We start from the raw sequence: 15,789 nt of genomic DNA on the forward strand, positions 1-15,789 counted from the left end.
AAGGTTCCTCGCCCAGAGAGTGGTTGGGCACTGGAAGCTGGGAGAGCTCCAGAAGCGTCTGGAGTGCTCTCAGGCGCCTGGTGTAACTCTTGGGGGTGGTCCTGTGCCGAGCCAGAAGCTGACTGGTTGATCCTTGCGGGTCGCTTCCAAGGCAGCGCACCCCACGTCCCCGTGTCGCCGTGTCGCCGTGTCCCCGTTAACTTCCCGCTACGGAGCGCGGATCCCGCTGGGAGCCACCGCCCCGCCCCTCCGGGCCCCGCCCTCCGCGCCGTTCGCGCTCCCCATTGGTCGGAGGGCCCGCCCGTCAGCGGCCGTTGCCGTGCGACCGGCCCCGCCCCGGGGCGGCCATGGGGGCGGTGCCGCCCGGGGGCGGTGCGGGCCGGTGCGGGGGGGCTGCGGCTCGGCTCCGGCACCCATAACCATACCCGTACCCGTACCCGTACCCGTACCCATGCACGGCGCGGAGGAGGCGGCGGCGGGGCCGCGGGTGAAAGCGGCGAGCACGCAGACCGACAGCATGGCCGGTGAGCCGGGCCGCGGGGGTGGGAAGGAGGGCGGGCCGGGCCTGGCCCGCCGTGAGGGAGCCGCGGCGCTGACGCCGGGCCGGGCCGGGCCGGGCGGGTGTGAGGGGCGAGTGCGCTGCCCGGCCCCTGGCGGGTCTCGCCTCACCCAGCGGGTCCCTGCAGGGCCGCCCGGTGTGTCCTCTCCTCAGGGGACACTTCCCGCCTCATCCCGGCGCTGTTCAGAGAGCCCGCGCCTTCTGATGCTCCACAGAGCGCTCCTGATCGTCACAGACTGTGCAACAAGGTGTATATATGCACAAACATACATATATCTACATATGTGTGTGTATTTATAGAGTATCTATATACTTATATGTACATATACTTTAATATATAAATATAGGTAGCATATCTCTAGTACATAAGTATATAGATACTTTACATATATATGCACTATAATATATACTTTACATATATATGCACTATAATATATACTATGTTTCATACTGTATATATAGTGTGTGTGTGTTTGTACATATATGCTATATATACAGTGTGTGCATATATACATAAAATATAAATACTTCTCTGTGTAGTATCTTTAAACATATATCTGTAAATCAAATACAGTCCCACTGCTGTGTCCCACGGGAGTGCTGTGTGCATATAGATGTGGTGTACATATGGTTTTCAGACTGAGCACCATGGCAGGGCAGCCAGCTCTCCTGGGTGGGTATATGACTTTTGTTTCATCCGGTTTTTATGGAAACCCTGCTTCCAAGCAAGCAAAAGTTATTAAGTCTGAAAATGGGTTTTAGTTTCCTTTTCCCAGGTAGCAGAGTGATGTCACTGGTAGCTTCCTCCTTGGTGACAAGCACTTGTTAGAAGCCTGTCAGACTTTGGACTAGGAACTCCTGCGTTATAAGCAGGACATAATCCTGGATCTGAGCCATGTCCGAGTAGGCTGTGCCCTGCTCCTGTTTGCTTCCAGGTGCAGCAGGGTTTTTGGCACCAGCCTCCACACACACTTTCCCTGGAGCATGCCTCGCCTCACTGAAGCAAGATCCATAACCAGGAGCAATAAAATCCTACCTTTGTGTGGAGTGGGCCTGATGCACCTGCAAAGAGCACTCCTTTTACATGTGCCTTTGCTCTCAGTAGCAGAGAGCCTGATTCCTGTATTTCCCCAGTCTTCTGTAGTTGCTTTTAATTCTGCAAGGCATCTTCTGCCTTTTTTCCAGTCCATTTTAACCAGCCTTCTCTTCACCCTGTTGAACCTAAGGGAGTGTTTAACTACCTAAGTGAGTGAAGATGGAAACACACAGATATAATAGCTGTAACTAAAGGTCTTTCCTTCTTCATAAGAATTTCCTGCTTCTCGTTATAAATTCATGTCAGGGTGTTCTTCAGTTTGTTTCCCGTACGTTTGACAGGTCACATTTGGATTAGGTACAAGAAAACAAAGAGTAATTAAAACTTTTTTGTGGTGCATACAGTTTTAAATCTACTCTGTGTGCCACGTTGTAGGCCATTTTAGAAAACACAAAGGGGTGTGTGTGCATTGGTATAAATTGCACTGTTTGTTTTACCTTGCCACTTGGCAACTGTACATGTGTGTGCTGTGACAGGAGTGAACAGGGGCTGTAATGAGAATGAACTCAAATGCCCATTTAACAAAACAGATTCTGCTTCTTCAGGCGTGGCTTGTAGACTTACAGTTTGCTTTTAGTGCAAGTGACAACAGATCTTGGTGTGTGCTGCTTGCCATGCACGTTCCTAGCACACAAATTTCTGTGCTAACCAGGTGCCCCTTGCAGTGCTTGTGCCAAGTGGGGTAGCAGAGCTGGGCAGCCTCAGGAACAGTGGACAATGTGGCATCAGATTGTGCTGCTGACAGGCCTATATTTGTTTTCCAAAACACACTTATGTGTGAAAAAATACTGTCTGAAAATGGTGTTTCAGTCATGGATTGCATGTGTTTATGTGTTGTTCTAATTGTTTGGGTTCAGAGACATGCCATTAAACTAACCCTCTCCCCCAACTAGGTAATCTTAGTATCTGATTATATCTCTTCCAAGCTGCTAGACCTACTTAAAGAATGTTTTTCTCTATTCTGCTCTGTTCTTGTCACTGCCATTATCTCTTTTGCAAAAACTGTAACATTTGTGGGAAAATACAGAAATAATACTGTTGTCAGACAGCACGTGTGAAACCTGCAGAGGAATATGTGCTCATTACAGCTCTCTGTAAGCACCCCTGAAATGGGGACTGGAGATATTTCAAAGACTTAATAAACTTCTTGCCAAGTGTGAAGCAAGAAAGCTTTACATCTGGAACAGTGCAAGCTTTACTGAGCAGCACAGTGCTTCCTCCTTTTTCCTTTGTGGGCCACTCAGTAATGCTGAGTTGTGCTGGCCCTCACAGGACAACTTCCAGATTTTGAGTAGAAGCACAGCACAAGGTGGTGCTCTGAGAAGGAAATTTTGCATGTAGATGTTTTGTCAGAAGTGACGGCCTGAGCAAAAGGTTTAGATTTTTGTAAAAAACCTAGCCAAAATCTAAGCAGACTGTAAGAATCCCAAAGCAGGATCTCCGGAACCGATGGAACTGGAAGGTTTCACAATGGCTCGTCCACTCTTCTGTGGCCATCAGTGTCAGATCATGATGTGTGTGCCTGGATATTTTTGCTCTCTTCTGTGGTGAGCCTGAAGCTGAATTAGAAGCTGTCTCAGATTTTTCTAAGCATCTGTGAATCATTTGAGCACAATAAGTTGTGTGGGATCTGAGGATCTGATCTGTGATTTCTGCTCTACACCTCTGAGTCGAACAAACTCACTGAATTTCAGTGAAAGTTTCACCAGTTCCTCTTGTTGCACAAATCTGATCTCTGCATCTAGATGTGATCAACCTGAGTGGGCAATGACTACCCTGAAAAGGATAGTGTGGATGTAGCTGCTGAAAGACCAAAACCAGCTTCTGTAGCAGCTGTGGTATAAAAGACATGGAAAATAATATTCAGCAATATGGAGTTTCTTTCTAAATATTCTCTAACAAATATTTATCTTTTTTTCTTCAAAACAGGTCAAATGCCAAGACTTTCTAAGGTCAATCTTTTTACTTTATTAAGTCTCTGGATGGAGCTCTTTCCCTCGGCTGAGCAGCAGAAAAAATCCCAGGTAAAATGTCTGTGCTTATTGTTAATTGGTCTTTCTGAAGAGCTCCTTCAGTGAATTTAACCCAACTGCTCTTTAGATGACACATAGCCCAGATTAAAAACAAAAAAAACAAAAAAAAACAACACAAAAAAACCCCAACCAAATGTAATAAACTTTTTTCAAATATTTCTTAGAAGTAGAAAAAAATCCAGTAGTGGGAGAAAAACAGCAAAATGTCTAAATAGCATGTTCTTTCTGAAAAGCTTTGAAAGGCAGGATACATGCCCCAAGAGGTGAAGCAAGCACTAAAAAATGGCAGGTGTTTTAAAAAGCACAAGAAAGGAAGTGTGGTATGTACCCTGTGTGTAAAGTCAATGTGGTTGCTGGTGTAGAGAGACTCTTTTAGAGTTACAATGTTCATGACTGTAGATGAACAGTTCTTCTATACAGTGGAGGTGTACACAAGTACTTGAAATGTTTGCTGGTCAAGAACTTGTAGGTAACTGCTTTTGTGACAAAAGAAACTGTCCTTGAGAGTGGGTTTTCTAAACTGTAACCAGTTACTCTTCAAATGGAAGAGGCATTTTCAGACTGACCTGGACCAGGATGTTTCCTGTTGTGATCAGAGCTGTTACTGGGCTCTTTAAATGATGACTGCATTGTGCAGAGCATACCCATGTGCTAAGATCCATAGCACAGGTATCAGCCAGGGCAAGAAAAGATAGGAAAATAATCTGAGTGACAGTTAGGCCTCATTTTCAGAGCTGGGTATGTGCCAGGCTAGATCCAAAGGAGGGATAGCTGAGCAGCACCTACAGCCTTCAAAAGCTGTTTGAAATTTAGTAATTCAGTTAGAAATGGCACTTGGCTTGTATGTAGGGCTTTAGTGAAGTCTCATTTCTGTAACCACACAGCAGTTGAGTAATTTAAAGATCTGAGGCAACTGTTCAGTAGCAGCTGGATTGCATAAAGAGATCTATTTCACCAGCTTCATCAAACTAGTTTGTATCCAGTTTTTTCACAATACGTGGGAATCCAGATGTAATAGCTCTTGTCTGTGGTATCAGACTTCTTCCATGGAAGATTGTTTAGAACCAGGATTCATTACATAAATGAAGAGACAGAAATAAAGCTAGAGAAGCTGTTGGCTCCCAGGATAGTCAGGCTTAAGACAGAAATTAAATTAATGAGCATTTCCAGATGCTGGCTGATTCAGAGAAGGTTTCAGTTATAATTGACAGAATTTTCTGTGCTGCTTCTGGATTTTGTTACAGGCAAAGAAATTACCAGAAAAAAAGTCAGGAATTTGTGACAAGTCCCTCTTTGGAGTTTGACAGAGACACGTCACGCTGTTATTAACAGACACATGTGAAAACAAAACAACAAGAAAAAATGCTTAGGAAAGAGCAGATTGTTTAATGATTCATTTGTACTGAAGAGCTCTGTGCTCTGCTGCTGGTTGGTTACTGTTATCCAGGGAAGAGGTGTAACATCTTTATGGACTCAATATTGAAAAAAAGTAAAATAATAGAAATGCCTTTTTCTGTAGGTGAAGAAGAGTGGTCTGGTTGTGGTGAAAAATATGAAGATTATTGGTCTTCATTGCTCCAGTACGGACTTGCATGCTGGCCAGATTGCACTCATTAAACATGGATCAAGACTTAAAAACTGTGATCTTTATTTTTCCAGAAAACCATGTTCAACGTGTTTAAAAATGATTGTAAATGGTAAGCAATGACTGTAGTAGAGTAGGAGTAAATGTTACACTTGTGATTGAAGGCAGAAAGCCTGTTTTCTCTTTGGACTGTCCCAGCTGTGAATGCCAATCCTTGATTTGTGTAGCCTGCATTGATGTTTTCCATAAGGAAAAAATAAATGTACATTTCCTGGAGCTGATGGTCAAGAAACTGGGGTTTGCTGCCAAGAACCTGTTTCTCTGTAATGTGCAACCATTATTAGTTGTGGTGCTTTGTCTCTTGGCTGGGATGCACTGCTAGGTTCTGACGCTGGTTTTACACTCTGCCAGAGCAATCCTAACTCTGATGACTAGGCCTAGATGGATGTATTTTTCCTTGCTTTCTCTTTGCTTGTCACTGACACCAGGGAAGAGTGTGGTTTTATGCAGAAATAAGGGTTTCCTTCTGCACATACCACATGATTTTTAATCTCAGCAGCAATGTCTGTCAGTGCTAACTTCTTTTTGTGTGTTGCTAATTTATCTGTTGGATGTGAGATGCAGAATTAGGCAGTCACAAAGATCTGAGAACTTGGGTAACTCAAATTTTTATTTGTAGTCTGATTATCAAGTTGGATAACCCTTGATACTTGTGTCTAGCAGCGTTTTTGTTGTCTAGATACCCCTTAGGCAGGACTTGGGGCCTTAAAGACGTAAAACCAGGGTTAGACAGTAGTGTGTTAAATATGAACTTCATGTTCCATTGCACTTGCATGGTTCCTTCTGCTGCATTATCTTCTCTTCCAGCCGGGGTGAACAGGATTTCTTACTGGCCTGGAGATCCTGAAATCAGCTTGCAGAACGAGGTATCCAATCCAACAAGCACTGAGGATGCAAAGCTGGATGCCAAAGCAGTGGAAAGACTGAAATCAAACAGTCGTGCTCGTGTGTGTGTGTTGCTCCAGCCTTTGGTGTGCTACATGGTGCAGTTTATTGAAGAAACTTCCGCCAAGTATGATTTTATTCAGAAAATAGCAAAATCACAGCCTGGCTATAACACTGACTTTTATACTGCATGTAGACAAGAAAGAATAAAAGAGTATGAAAGTTTATTTCTAATTTCCAATGAGGAAATGCACAAGCAAATCTTGATGACAATAGGACTGGAGAACCTCTGTGAAAACCCGTACTTCAGCAACCTTAGAGAGAACATGAAAGATCTTGTCTTGGTCTTGGCGTCAGTGGCTGCCAGCGTGCCTGTCTTCGGATGCTTTGGGTTTTACAGGAGTGGATCCCAACGAGCAAGCGAAGCAGACGAGCAGTGTTTGCCCCAGGACGTGGCGAGGCACTGTATGATACAAGCCAGGCTGCTTGCCTATCGGACAGGTGAGTCGTTACCGCGCGCAGGAACCACGGCGTCTCATCAGTAGAGCAAGTTCCTAACTTCAGTCTTATTCTTCCAAATACTTCCTTGAGCGAGCTGCTCAATGCCATTCCTGCACGTGTGAAATGAGTGCAGCAATGATAGTAAAGAGTCAACAGAGGCACACAGTATTGTGTGTGAAAGCTTTCCATGAGGAAATCAGTGCAGGTGTTTCACATACAGTGCTGGCAAACCCTGCCCTGCCCATGTGTCTAACGCCCAAATGAAAATAGAACAGAATGACATTTAAATTATCCAAGCTCTGAGGCTCTCATTACTGAGGTCTCACAAGATGCTTCTGTTATCAAATAAATGTCAATATTTCAAGCAGATTAGGTACACTTTAGAAAAAAGCAGTGGAATAATATCTTTTAGTAGGACATTAAGTACCATTATATTAAGTCTTCTAGACCTAATGTTATTAGTGGAAGTGCTTATATGTCTGGTGGGGGTTTTCTTTGCACAGATGCTGGAGCTTTATGTCCAGACTTCTGAGGTAGAAAGATAGTTATTGATTCTCTCTTGATAGAGATGACTTCTGTTAGCTTCTTTATTCTGTCTGGCTACCAATGCAGGAAAGTGATAAGTTCTTCCAGAGAACAGAGAACTTAAAACTCGATGGTACTCTGTAGAGATGTTTTTGTACTCTAGATATGATAGTTGCTTTTTTTAAACCATTGAAAACAAACAAATAGTACATGTACAAAGCTTAAACCAAAACCAGTCCCCCAACAAACCCAACCTATTAAGTCAGGTACCCTCAGTAAATTTTGTCTCCAAAAATTGCAGAAATGACATTTTTTAGATGTAATTCAGAAGTTTCATGGAACCAGTTATGAGTTCTTTGTACAGCTTCTGTTATACAGAACAAGATGGAATGACCAAGCTTGAGTTCTCACTCTTGGGGCAGCAAAATTCAGGTTTAGCTGTAGTATTCAGCCTGGACTCAGGTCTGGGGTTTGAGCCAACTTTTGTTGCACTGTAATGAAATTAAAATAAATAGCTCACACACATATTAAGGTGGTTTACACTATTATATAGGTGGATATAAAGGGAGCAAGAACATAGGATGTTTTCTATACTGGTTTAGACATTCATTATCATAATCTCTTCATCATTGTCTAATAAATATGCAGAATGTAGATGAAGACAGCTTTGATAAAGTACTTGTTTGGCAGGAAAGGCCCTCTTTGAGTTATTGCATATGGTAGTGATACTGAGGATGATGGAAATTATTCATGGAAACAGTGTGTTCTGCAATATTAATCAGTGGAAGCCTGAAATGTTTTTCTCCTTGATATGCTCAAGATTCTCATCAGTAGCTACTGGGGAAGATTTTCAAGTGCCATAAAAACCATCCAAGTCATATAAGGAAAGCTCTGTACCAGTTTTCCTATGGTGGTGATAGACTACACCCCCAAAATCCAATTGTTAATATTTTGTCTCTGAATTTGGTATAAAATAGGACTAATTTTGATAGGACTTCAGATCACAGAAGCATAAACTTAAAGAATAGCAGAAATTAAGTAACTAAATTAAGTAGTAAACAAGAAGGTTTCTATCAGTTAGCTGTCTCACATTAGTGAACCTGTCCACACATATTCTTGGCGCACATTTTCTTATCCATGTGTTGGCTGCTTCATTTCATTTGTGAACAAATGTACACAGCAAAATCTCCAATGACTGCCTTGCAGTAAGAGCACATCCAGCATTTACAGTAGACTCGTATGATTGACAAGCTTTTAATCTTTCTGCATTTCTTTCCTCCTGTTCACAAAGCAACAATAAATATTATTCCTTACTCTAGGATGTCATGTGTTAATGTATAGGTAACTCAGAAGTGCTTTATTTGTTATTTACTCCTAAAATGTTATGTATTTTAGAGGATCATAAAACGGGAGTTGGAGCTATTATTTGGGCAGAGGAAAAATCAGTAAGTATTGAAAAAGTTACTTTTTCTTGCACTCACAATTCATACACTGGATTTGCACTTGTTATTTTCCTTTAACTTTATACACTTCTGTTTTTCATACACACACAGCTTTAGCAACTAAGTTAATGACTGCTTCAGTGTTATGCTTTAAGATGAAGGAGAAGTATAAATTATTTTAGTAACTACAACAGTGTCTCTGTCTGGATTTTCAGTGCACCTGCTTCCCCAGTCATTGTCAGTTATTCCAGGCAGCCTGGCTCCAAGGTGTTCCCACAGCTGCTGATCTGGCAGCATGAGCCCTGCATGGCCCCTCTGGCAGATCTTTTTGGGAGAGGTCTCAGTGCAGTTATAGCCTGACAGTCTCCTGAAGATACTTGTTGCAGTTAAACGCTGTATGGGCTTTAGCACATTCCTTTTTACATCAAAGCTGTATTTTTCTATTAATATTATTACAGTGCTTTTTCCTACCCAAACAGAAAGTTTTTGTTCCTTGTATCTCTGCTTATGCATGTTACCAATCCCAGGAGGCCTCATTCTTCATGCAGCTGCAACATACGCTTAATTTGTTTTTAACATTTCAGTCATCAGCTGCTTCTGGCTATTTTGTTTCTTTTGCTTATTTCAATCACCAATTGCCTCATATCAGCCACTGGTCACGAGTCTTAACTACAGGCAAAACACCATCTCTGGCACATTAGGCATGAGCTCCAGCTGTATTTAATCGTGTAGGTTGTTAAGGACTAAATCCTTCAGACTTCTTGTCCCTGCTGTCAGTATTAGTTGCCAAAAGGAAAGCCTCAAAAGCCTGGTGCAGGTAACAGAGATGTTACACTTTACCTGTGCAGCTCCTACAGGGCTCAGTGGAAAAGCTTCATACAGGCATGGAGCAGTTGGCAAGAGCTGAGCTGTCAGATAATGCAGAACTATACATTCCACTGTATTTTTACTTAGAACTCAGTTAAAATACCTCTAAATTTGATGCTTTGTTTACTGTTGCAGAGAGGCTGTGATGGAACAGGAGCAATGTATTTTGTAGGCTGTGGTTACAATGCCTTTCCTGTTGGATCTGAATATGCTGATTTTCCACACATGGATGATAAGCAAAAAGATCGGGAAATCAGAAAGTTCAGATACATTATCCATGCGGAGCAGAATGCCCTGACATTCAGGTAATGGGTTTATTTTTACCACAGAGAAGAATGAGATGGTTTGGAAACAATTCCATCATAAATGTGTGTTGTGGTTTAAGCCCAGGGGGAAGATACACGCCAGGCAGCCTCTTGCTCATCCCCCCACCCCAGTGGAATGGGGAGAAGAATCAAAAGTAAAACTTGTAGGTTGAGACAAAAACAGTTGAATAATTGGAACAAATTAAAAATTATTCATAATAGTAGATAATAATAAAAATAAAAACCAAGGTAAAAACAAGTAATGCACAATACAATTGCTCACCAGGTACTGATCAATGCCCTGCCCTGTCCCCAAACTGATCAGTGTCCCTTCTAGGTAACTCCCCCAGTTGATATACTGGGACACTATCATGGAATATCTTTTGGTCCAGTTTGGGTCAACCTTCCTGCTTCTTGTGCAGCTGCTCACTGCCAGAATATGAATCAAAGCACTTGATTCAGAGTAAGCATTACTTAGCAACAACTAAAACATCAGTCTGTTTTCAACATTATTCTCATACTAAATCCAAAGGACAGCACTGCACCAGCTGCTGAGAAGAAATTAACTGTATTCCAGCCCAAACTAGGACAATGTGTGATGTCACCATGATGAACTGTGGATTGCAGTCACAGTCTTTTATGCCTGTTATGTAGAAGCTGGATGTATATTGGCACAGTTAGCTCCTGGGGTTTCTTGAGATTTCTTATATGAACTTGGGTTTTAAAGGATATTGGCTCCTTCAGTTATCCTTCAGATCGTGATGTAGAAGTTGGATGTATATTGGCACAGCTCCTGCGGTTTCTTGAGATTTCTTATATGAACTTGGGTTTTAAAGGATATTGGCTCCTTCAGTTATCCTTCAGATACAAGCCACTGGCTCTGGTTCTTGCTAGACCGTGCTATAACCCAGAATGAGGAAGTGTGGCAGTTGGTGAAGCTTCCAACAATAATGGGTGTGGAGACATGGGATGGGTGTGGTTCACAGATAGTGATACCAAATCAAATTGCATTGTGTACTTGTGCACTTGATTAGGAATAAGTTGCTTCTGAGCGTAAATAACACTTCTTTGCTTGCTTTTTGAGGTATCAAATTTGTAACAATTGAAAACTACCAAAATACAAACTCTGAAATTCTGTTTTCTGACTGCTTGTAGGTGTCGAGAAATAAAGCCAGATGAGAGAAGCATGATATTTGTAACAAAATGTCCATGTGATGAATGTGTCCCTTTAATTAAAGGAGCTGGTATCAAGCAGATCTATGCAGGAGATGATGATGCTGGAAAAAAGAAAGCAGATATATCTTATATGAAGTTTGGTGAACTTGAGGGTGTAAGCAGATTTACAGTAAGTGTCTAAATGTACTGTATTGTAAAAACTGGGGGCAGCATTGATGGGAGAGTAAAGTGAGCAGTCATCTGCAGCCAGCATAGAGGAGTGCTGTGCTGAGATTAGTCAGATGAGTGGAATTGATATCATGATATCATTTAGTCAGATGAGTGGGATTGAGAGGTTGCTCTGTCACAGTTCTGGGGAGCAGTGCTGTGCCATGTGCCAGAGGATGGGGCCAAGACCCTCTGTTTACTCTATCTGCATGGAGGATTTCTCTAATTCAACGTTGTTGGAGGTGGTCTTTTCATATGGTGAAGTTCTGTCCGAGCCTCCCCTGTCACACCATGACAGCTGATTTGGGAGGTCGCTGTGTGATTTTGTTGGCCCTTCCAGCAGCTCCCAAAAGAGCTGTGGTGGGTTTCAAATGTGGTCAAGTGCACCTGCAGTCAGGGCACTCTCCATGACAAACTGCAGCAGCATTGTCAGTGTGAGCAGCTTCAAGGGAGTTAACGTCTGCATGTCTGTAATAGTTATTTGTCCTCAAAGCAAGAGTACTCAAGAGGGAGTCCTTGATTCCCCACCTCACAAGTCATACCTCTCAGTGAAGGTCTGTAGGGTACTTTTCCTGTCTCACTTAGCTCCTTATTCTGTCTTCTGGAAAAAGTAAACATTTTCTTCTTCTTTTACCAGTGGCAGTTAAGTCCATTGCACACTAATGCATTTGAATTCCATGACCCTACAGCCAGGGAAAGTAAGTATTTTTTCATTAATTCATTTTATGACTGCAGTCAATAAGTGAGATCACATTTTAAAACCAACCTGATTCCCTCTGAGATTGTTTCGTCTTAATTAGTCTTGCTTTCAGTGAGTTAAATTTTGCTGTGAAAAGTTTTCTGAGGTTTTTGAATAGATGAGCTAACTGTTATAGTAATAACTAACTGCAATAGGTGAACTAACTTGGAACTAAATCCTTGGCATTGACACACATTACAAAATCTAGTAATGCTACTGTGAAGGTCAGCAACATGCTCTTTGGCTCATAGATCATTTTAGACTACTTTATCATGTTTTAAATTCCATTCTAGAAAGACTTTTTAGATTGTGTTCTATAAAGAGCACCATTATTTTTCAGTTTTGGGCTGGACTCCGAGTCACAAAATCCTTGTTGACATACACCCCTTGTTGACATACACAGCAAGGAAGCTGTCATCTTTTCAAAACAGTTTAGATAAGTCTTTCTTTGAAGCCTTTTTGTGCTACAAAAGAGACCCACCGTAGGTGTCTACTGTCAGCTACCAGTCCTTAAAATGTTACTCATCCAGGCGGGGAAACAACATGGAAAATGGCAGATAAATAATTTTTGTGCTTCAAGCATGAAGAAGCAGTGTGAAGATGCATTGAGTACCATGTTAGGAGCATAAGAAAGACTGAAGGTAGTTCTTGTGGCACACAAATAGCCACGTATTCCGATCAAATTCCTAACATGTACTGAGATAGATTAGTGGAGAAGTCGTTTTGTTAGCTACTTCCTTGTGGGCTGGGGAAAGGGGGGGAGGGAAGGGCTCAGAGTAGTGTTTATGGCATCAGTAATCACTGCAAAATGTTAGGGCTTGTTTGTTCCTCTCTCTCTAATGGTTTTTAGACCCAGCTGGAGAAAGATTAATCCTGGGGTACTTTGTTTGACAACTTTTAACAGGGCTCATTTCTCTAAGAGTTTTCTTTAATGTGGTGTGCCTGCATTTTCAATACTGCACTGGTTTAAGTTCCTCTCTTTACGTGGTGTATTCCTGTTAGCTATGGCTATTGCATGTTCCTCTGTAAGGGGAAGAAGACAATCTCCACCCCATTCCCACCCGCAGTGTCCCTGTCCATGTTGAGTATTAGGCTATGCTTGCTCTTGTATTAATGCTCCATGCATGTTTTTTTTCTTTAGATGGGATCCAGAAAACCAAATCGCTGGATGACCAGCAGCACCAAAGCAAGAAACTGTGTCTTGGTCATTACTGAATAATTAAGCACCTCCTGCAGTCTGGCTTCGTACTTTTTATACTACAGCCTGTTTGCACTTTCAAATAAGGAAGAGTTTTATTTATTGTTTGGAAAGTGAATTTTAGAATAAGTTTATTTATGATGTCTTAAATGTTTTACAGCATTACCTGAAGGTCTTTTTTAATTTAGAAGCTCCTGGCGAAAAAATGCTGCTTGTATTTTCTGCGAAAGTAACTGGGTGGCTGATCATTTTTAACACATTAAAAAGTTATACTGAAAGTTCATTGGTGGTAGATCAGAATAATAATACAATGGTGTCTTATTTGCTTGGGGTATGGATTGAGGGAATGGATTTATAAATTCTGGGCTAGAAAATGGCAGAAATAAGCCGTACTTCTTCAAATACAATCGTCAAGGGAGTCTTCTAGGAAATGGTAGGTAAATAATCACCAGCAACTATCTCTGTTCTTGAAAGTGGCTTTTGCTTCTCAGTATAATGGACACAAAACCATTGGGATAGTCAGTGCTAGCCAAATGGTTTGGAGACCAATCTTGTCTCTCATACACACTTCCTACCATAGCAGCAGAGCTGTTTAGTTTTGTGGTACTGGCCTTGTTGCTCTGTGTGCTTCCTCACATGCAGCCCATCTGAATTAATGAAGACAAAGATTAGCTTTGCTTTTCCTCAGCTTCTGGAGGCAGGCATAAAAGCATTTTTGTGTGTGCATCTCACTGGCACCTACATACCTGTGAAGATTGCCAGTGTTGAGGTTTTGTTAATCTTCACTGAGAGGCTCCTACGACTACAGAAGCTAATCAACCACCAGTGTCCTGATGTTTCTTAGATAGGATGATCTGTACCAGTGGAATAGCCCAAATCTTTTCAGGTGCCCGTCTCTTGGATGACTACCCTACAAGGGTGACATTGAAACAGCCACTGAAACTGCAGTCTAGTGTTGCTAGTTTTGAAGGGTTGGGTAATGCATAACCAGAACAAAGAGTTGTGCCCAGAATCTTTTGATTCCCATCTGTTTCCTGCTTTGAATCTGACCTCTGACTGTTTGTTTTAGCAGATGTCCGAAGACTTTCTGTTCACTCCTCTGCTGAGCTCTCCAGTGCAAATACCTTAAATCTTTTTCTGTCCTTGCTGGTAGGATATGTAAACAGCCCTTTCCCAGTTCTTCCATGCATCTTGTCTTTGCTGCCCTTCTTAAAGTCCTTAAAGGGGAATCATGTCTTAAGATGCATCTGTAGGTTGCAGATTCTTTTTGTTTCTTTTAGGTTTTGGGGAAGCTTGGAACTGGATAGCAGGGCTGTGACTGGATAATCTGCACTATCCAAATATGAATAAAAAGTGTGCCATAGTCCATCCACTGAAACCTTCTTGTTTCCATAATCCATTGGCAGTGCTCATCTACTTGAAGTAGAAGCAAGGAAAAAAACAGGGCCAGATTTAAGGCCCCTTCAAGTTTTCTGGTATCAAAATCAGTAAAATCTGTACCTTCATAGGAACAGCTGAAATTGAAAAGTCCCTTAAATATCATAGGTGGCCTGAGTACCCAGAGAAGTAAATTAAGTCAAATATCATACACATTCAATAACTACACTGCAGTGAATGATGCTGCTATTCTCTGCTTTGGGAGGTGTTAAGATTCTACCTTTACTTATAATTACATTTTTAAAAAAGAAGATTTTTCTTACAAAACTTTCTGTGAAACTTGGAATCCCTTGTAAGGCTGAAGGCTTGGAAGCCTGGCTTTATTTCTGTCTTACTACATTCTACAGATTCTTCCAGAGGCTCAAAAATTTCTGTAGGCTCTGTTTGTCAGTATAACCCTACCTTAATTTTTACTGGAATTATGAAGTAGGGACTTTATCTTGACCAACAGGAGCAATGGAAATGGGGTTACTCTCTCACCCTATGGACTCTATGGACTCTGCCCTGCTTGTCTGCTTACCAGGGAGAACCATAGAATAATGGACATCTCCTTCAGTGATTATTTTGCAAATCAACTCTAGGATGGTTGTTTCTTACATAAAAACTGCAAAGTATTTACTCAAGAAATGTAAAAGTTATACATTTTATACATTGTATGAAATTTCCATATGCATTGTGAGACTCATTCATTTCAGAACAATCATTTTAATTGCAGGTACTAACTATCAGTAATAATTTGGCCTCCTGACTGAGAATTACAGAAATTCTCTGTTAACTGTCTGCCTTACAGCAAAACATGCTTCTTGCTAATAAATTAATCTGACAGTAAGTACTGAAGTGTATTTTTAAGTACTTTGGGTTATTAGGAACATTACAGAGTGCTTTGGAATGCTCACACTCCTTATAGGCCTCCCTCTGCTCTGCCTGAAGAATTTGTCTCAACATGAGACTGTGCCTCCTGCCAGCCCTGGGAAGGGCTGGGATCCCCTTCCTTGGCTCGTGAGGATTAATTTCCTCTTCCTCCGGAGAATGGGAACTGCATTAGGGAACACTGCAAGCTGCCACCTCCACGGCCTGTTCCTTGGTTGGAGAGGATCAAAGCGGGGGAAGCTTTGACCGTCCAACAGTAAAACTGGTCCCTGCCTCGCCTCCTGCCTTGCTTCCCTGGGTTGCC

At 41.9% G+C, this 15,789-nt stretch overlaps 2 protein-coding genes across 3 annotated transcripts in view; one reads left to right on the top strand and one right to left on the bottom strand.

Moving 5' to 3' along the window:
- The first annotated feature begins 355 nt into the window (after positions 1–355).
- On the top strand, positions 356–15,444 carry CDADC1 (cytidine and dCMP deaminase domain containing 1). The gene is made up of 9 exons (XM_039716618.1): positions 356–524; positions 3,585–3,679; positions 5,208–5,385; positions 6,141–6,719; positions 8,640–8,689; positions 9,689–9,858; positions 11,014–11,203; positions 11,879–11,939; positions 13,122–15,444. The coding sequence occupies exons 1-9, from the start codon at positions 452–454 to the stop codon at positions 13,193–13,195; spliced, it is 1,470 nt and encodes a 489-aa protein (XP_039572552.1). The 5' UTR covers positions 356–451; the 3' UTR covers positions 13,196–15,444.
- The window catches only part of CAB39L (calcium binding protein 39 like), a 75,793-nt gene continuing 66,806 nt past the window's right edge, over positions 6,803–15,789 (bottom strand). The window contains exon 11 of one of the 2 annotated variants that reach the window (XM_039716640.1): positions 6,803–6,829. In XM_039716640.1, the coding sequence (XP_039572574.1) occupies positions 6,818–6,829 (12 nt within the window). In that variant the 3' untranslated portion in view covers positions 6,803–6,817. The other variant, XM_039716638.1, reaches the window with a different exon arrangement.

This window comes from Passer montanus, unplaced genomic scaffold (assembly GCF_014805655.1).
Source record: "Passer montanus isolate IOZ18808 unplaced genomic scaffold, ASM1480565v1 scaffold36, whole genome shotgun sequence".
In the NCBI taxonomy this organism is placed as follows: Eukaryota; Metazoa; Chordata; class Aves; order Passeriformes; family Passeridae; genus Passer; species Passer montanus.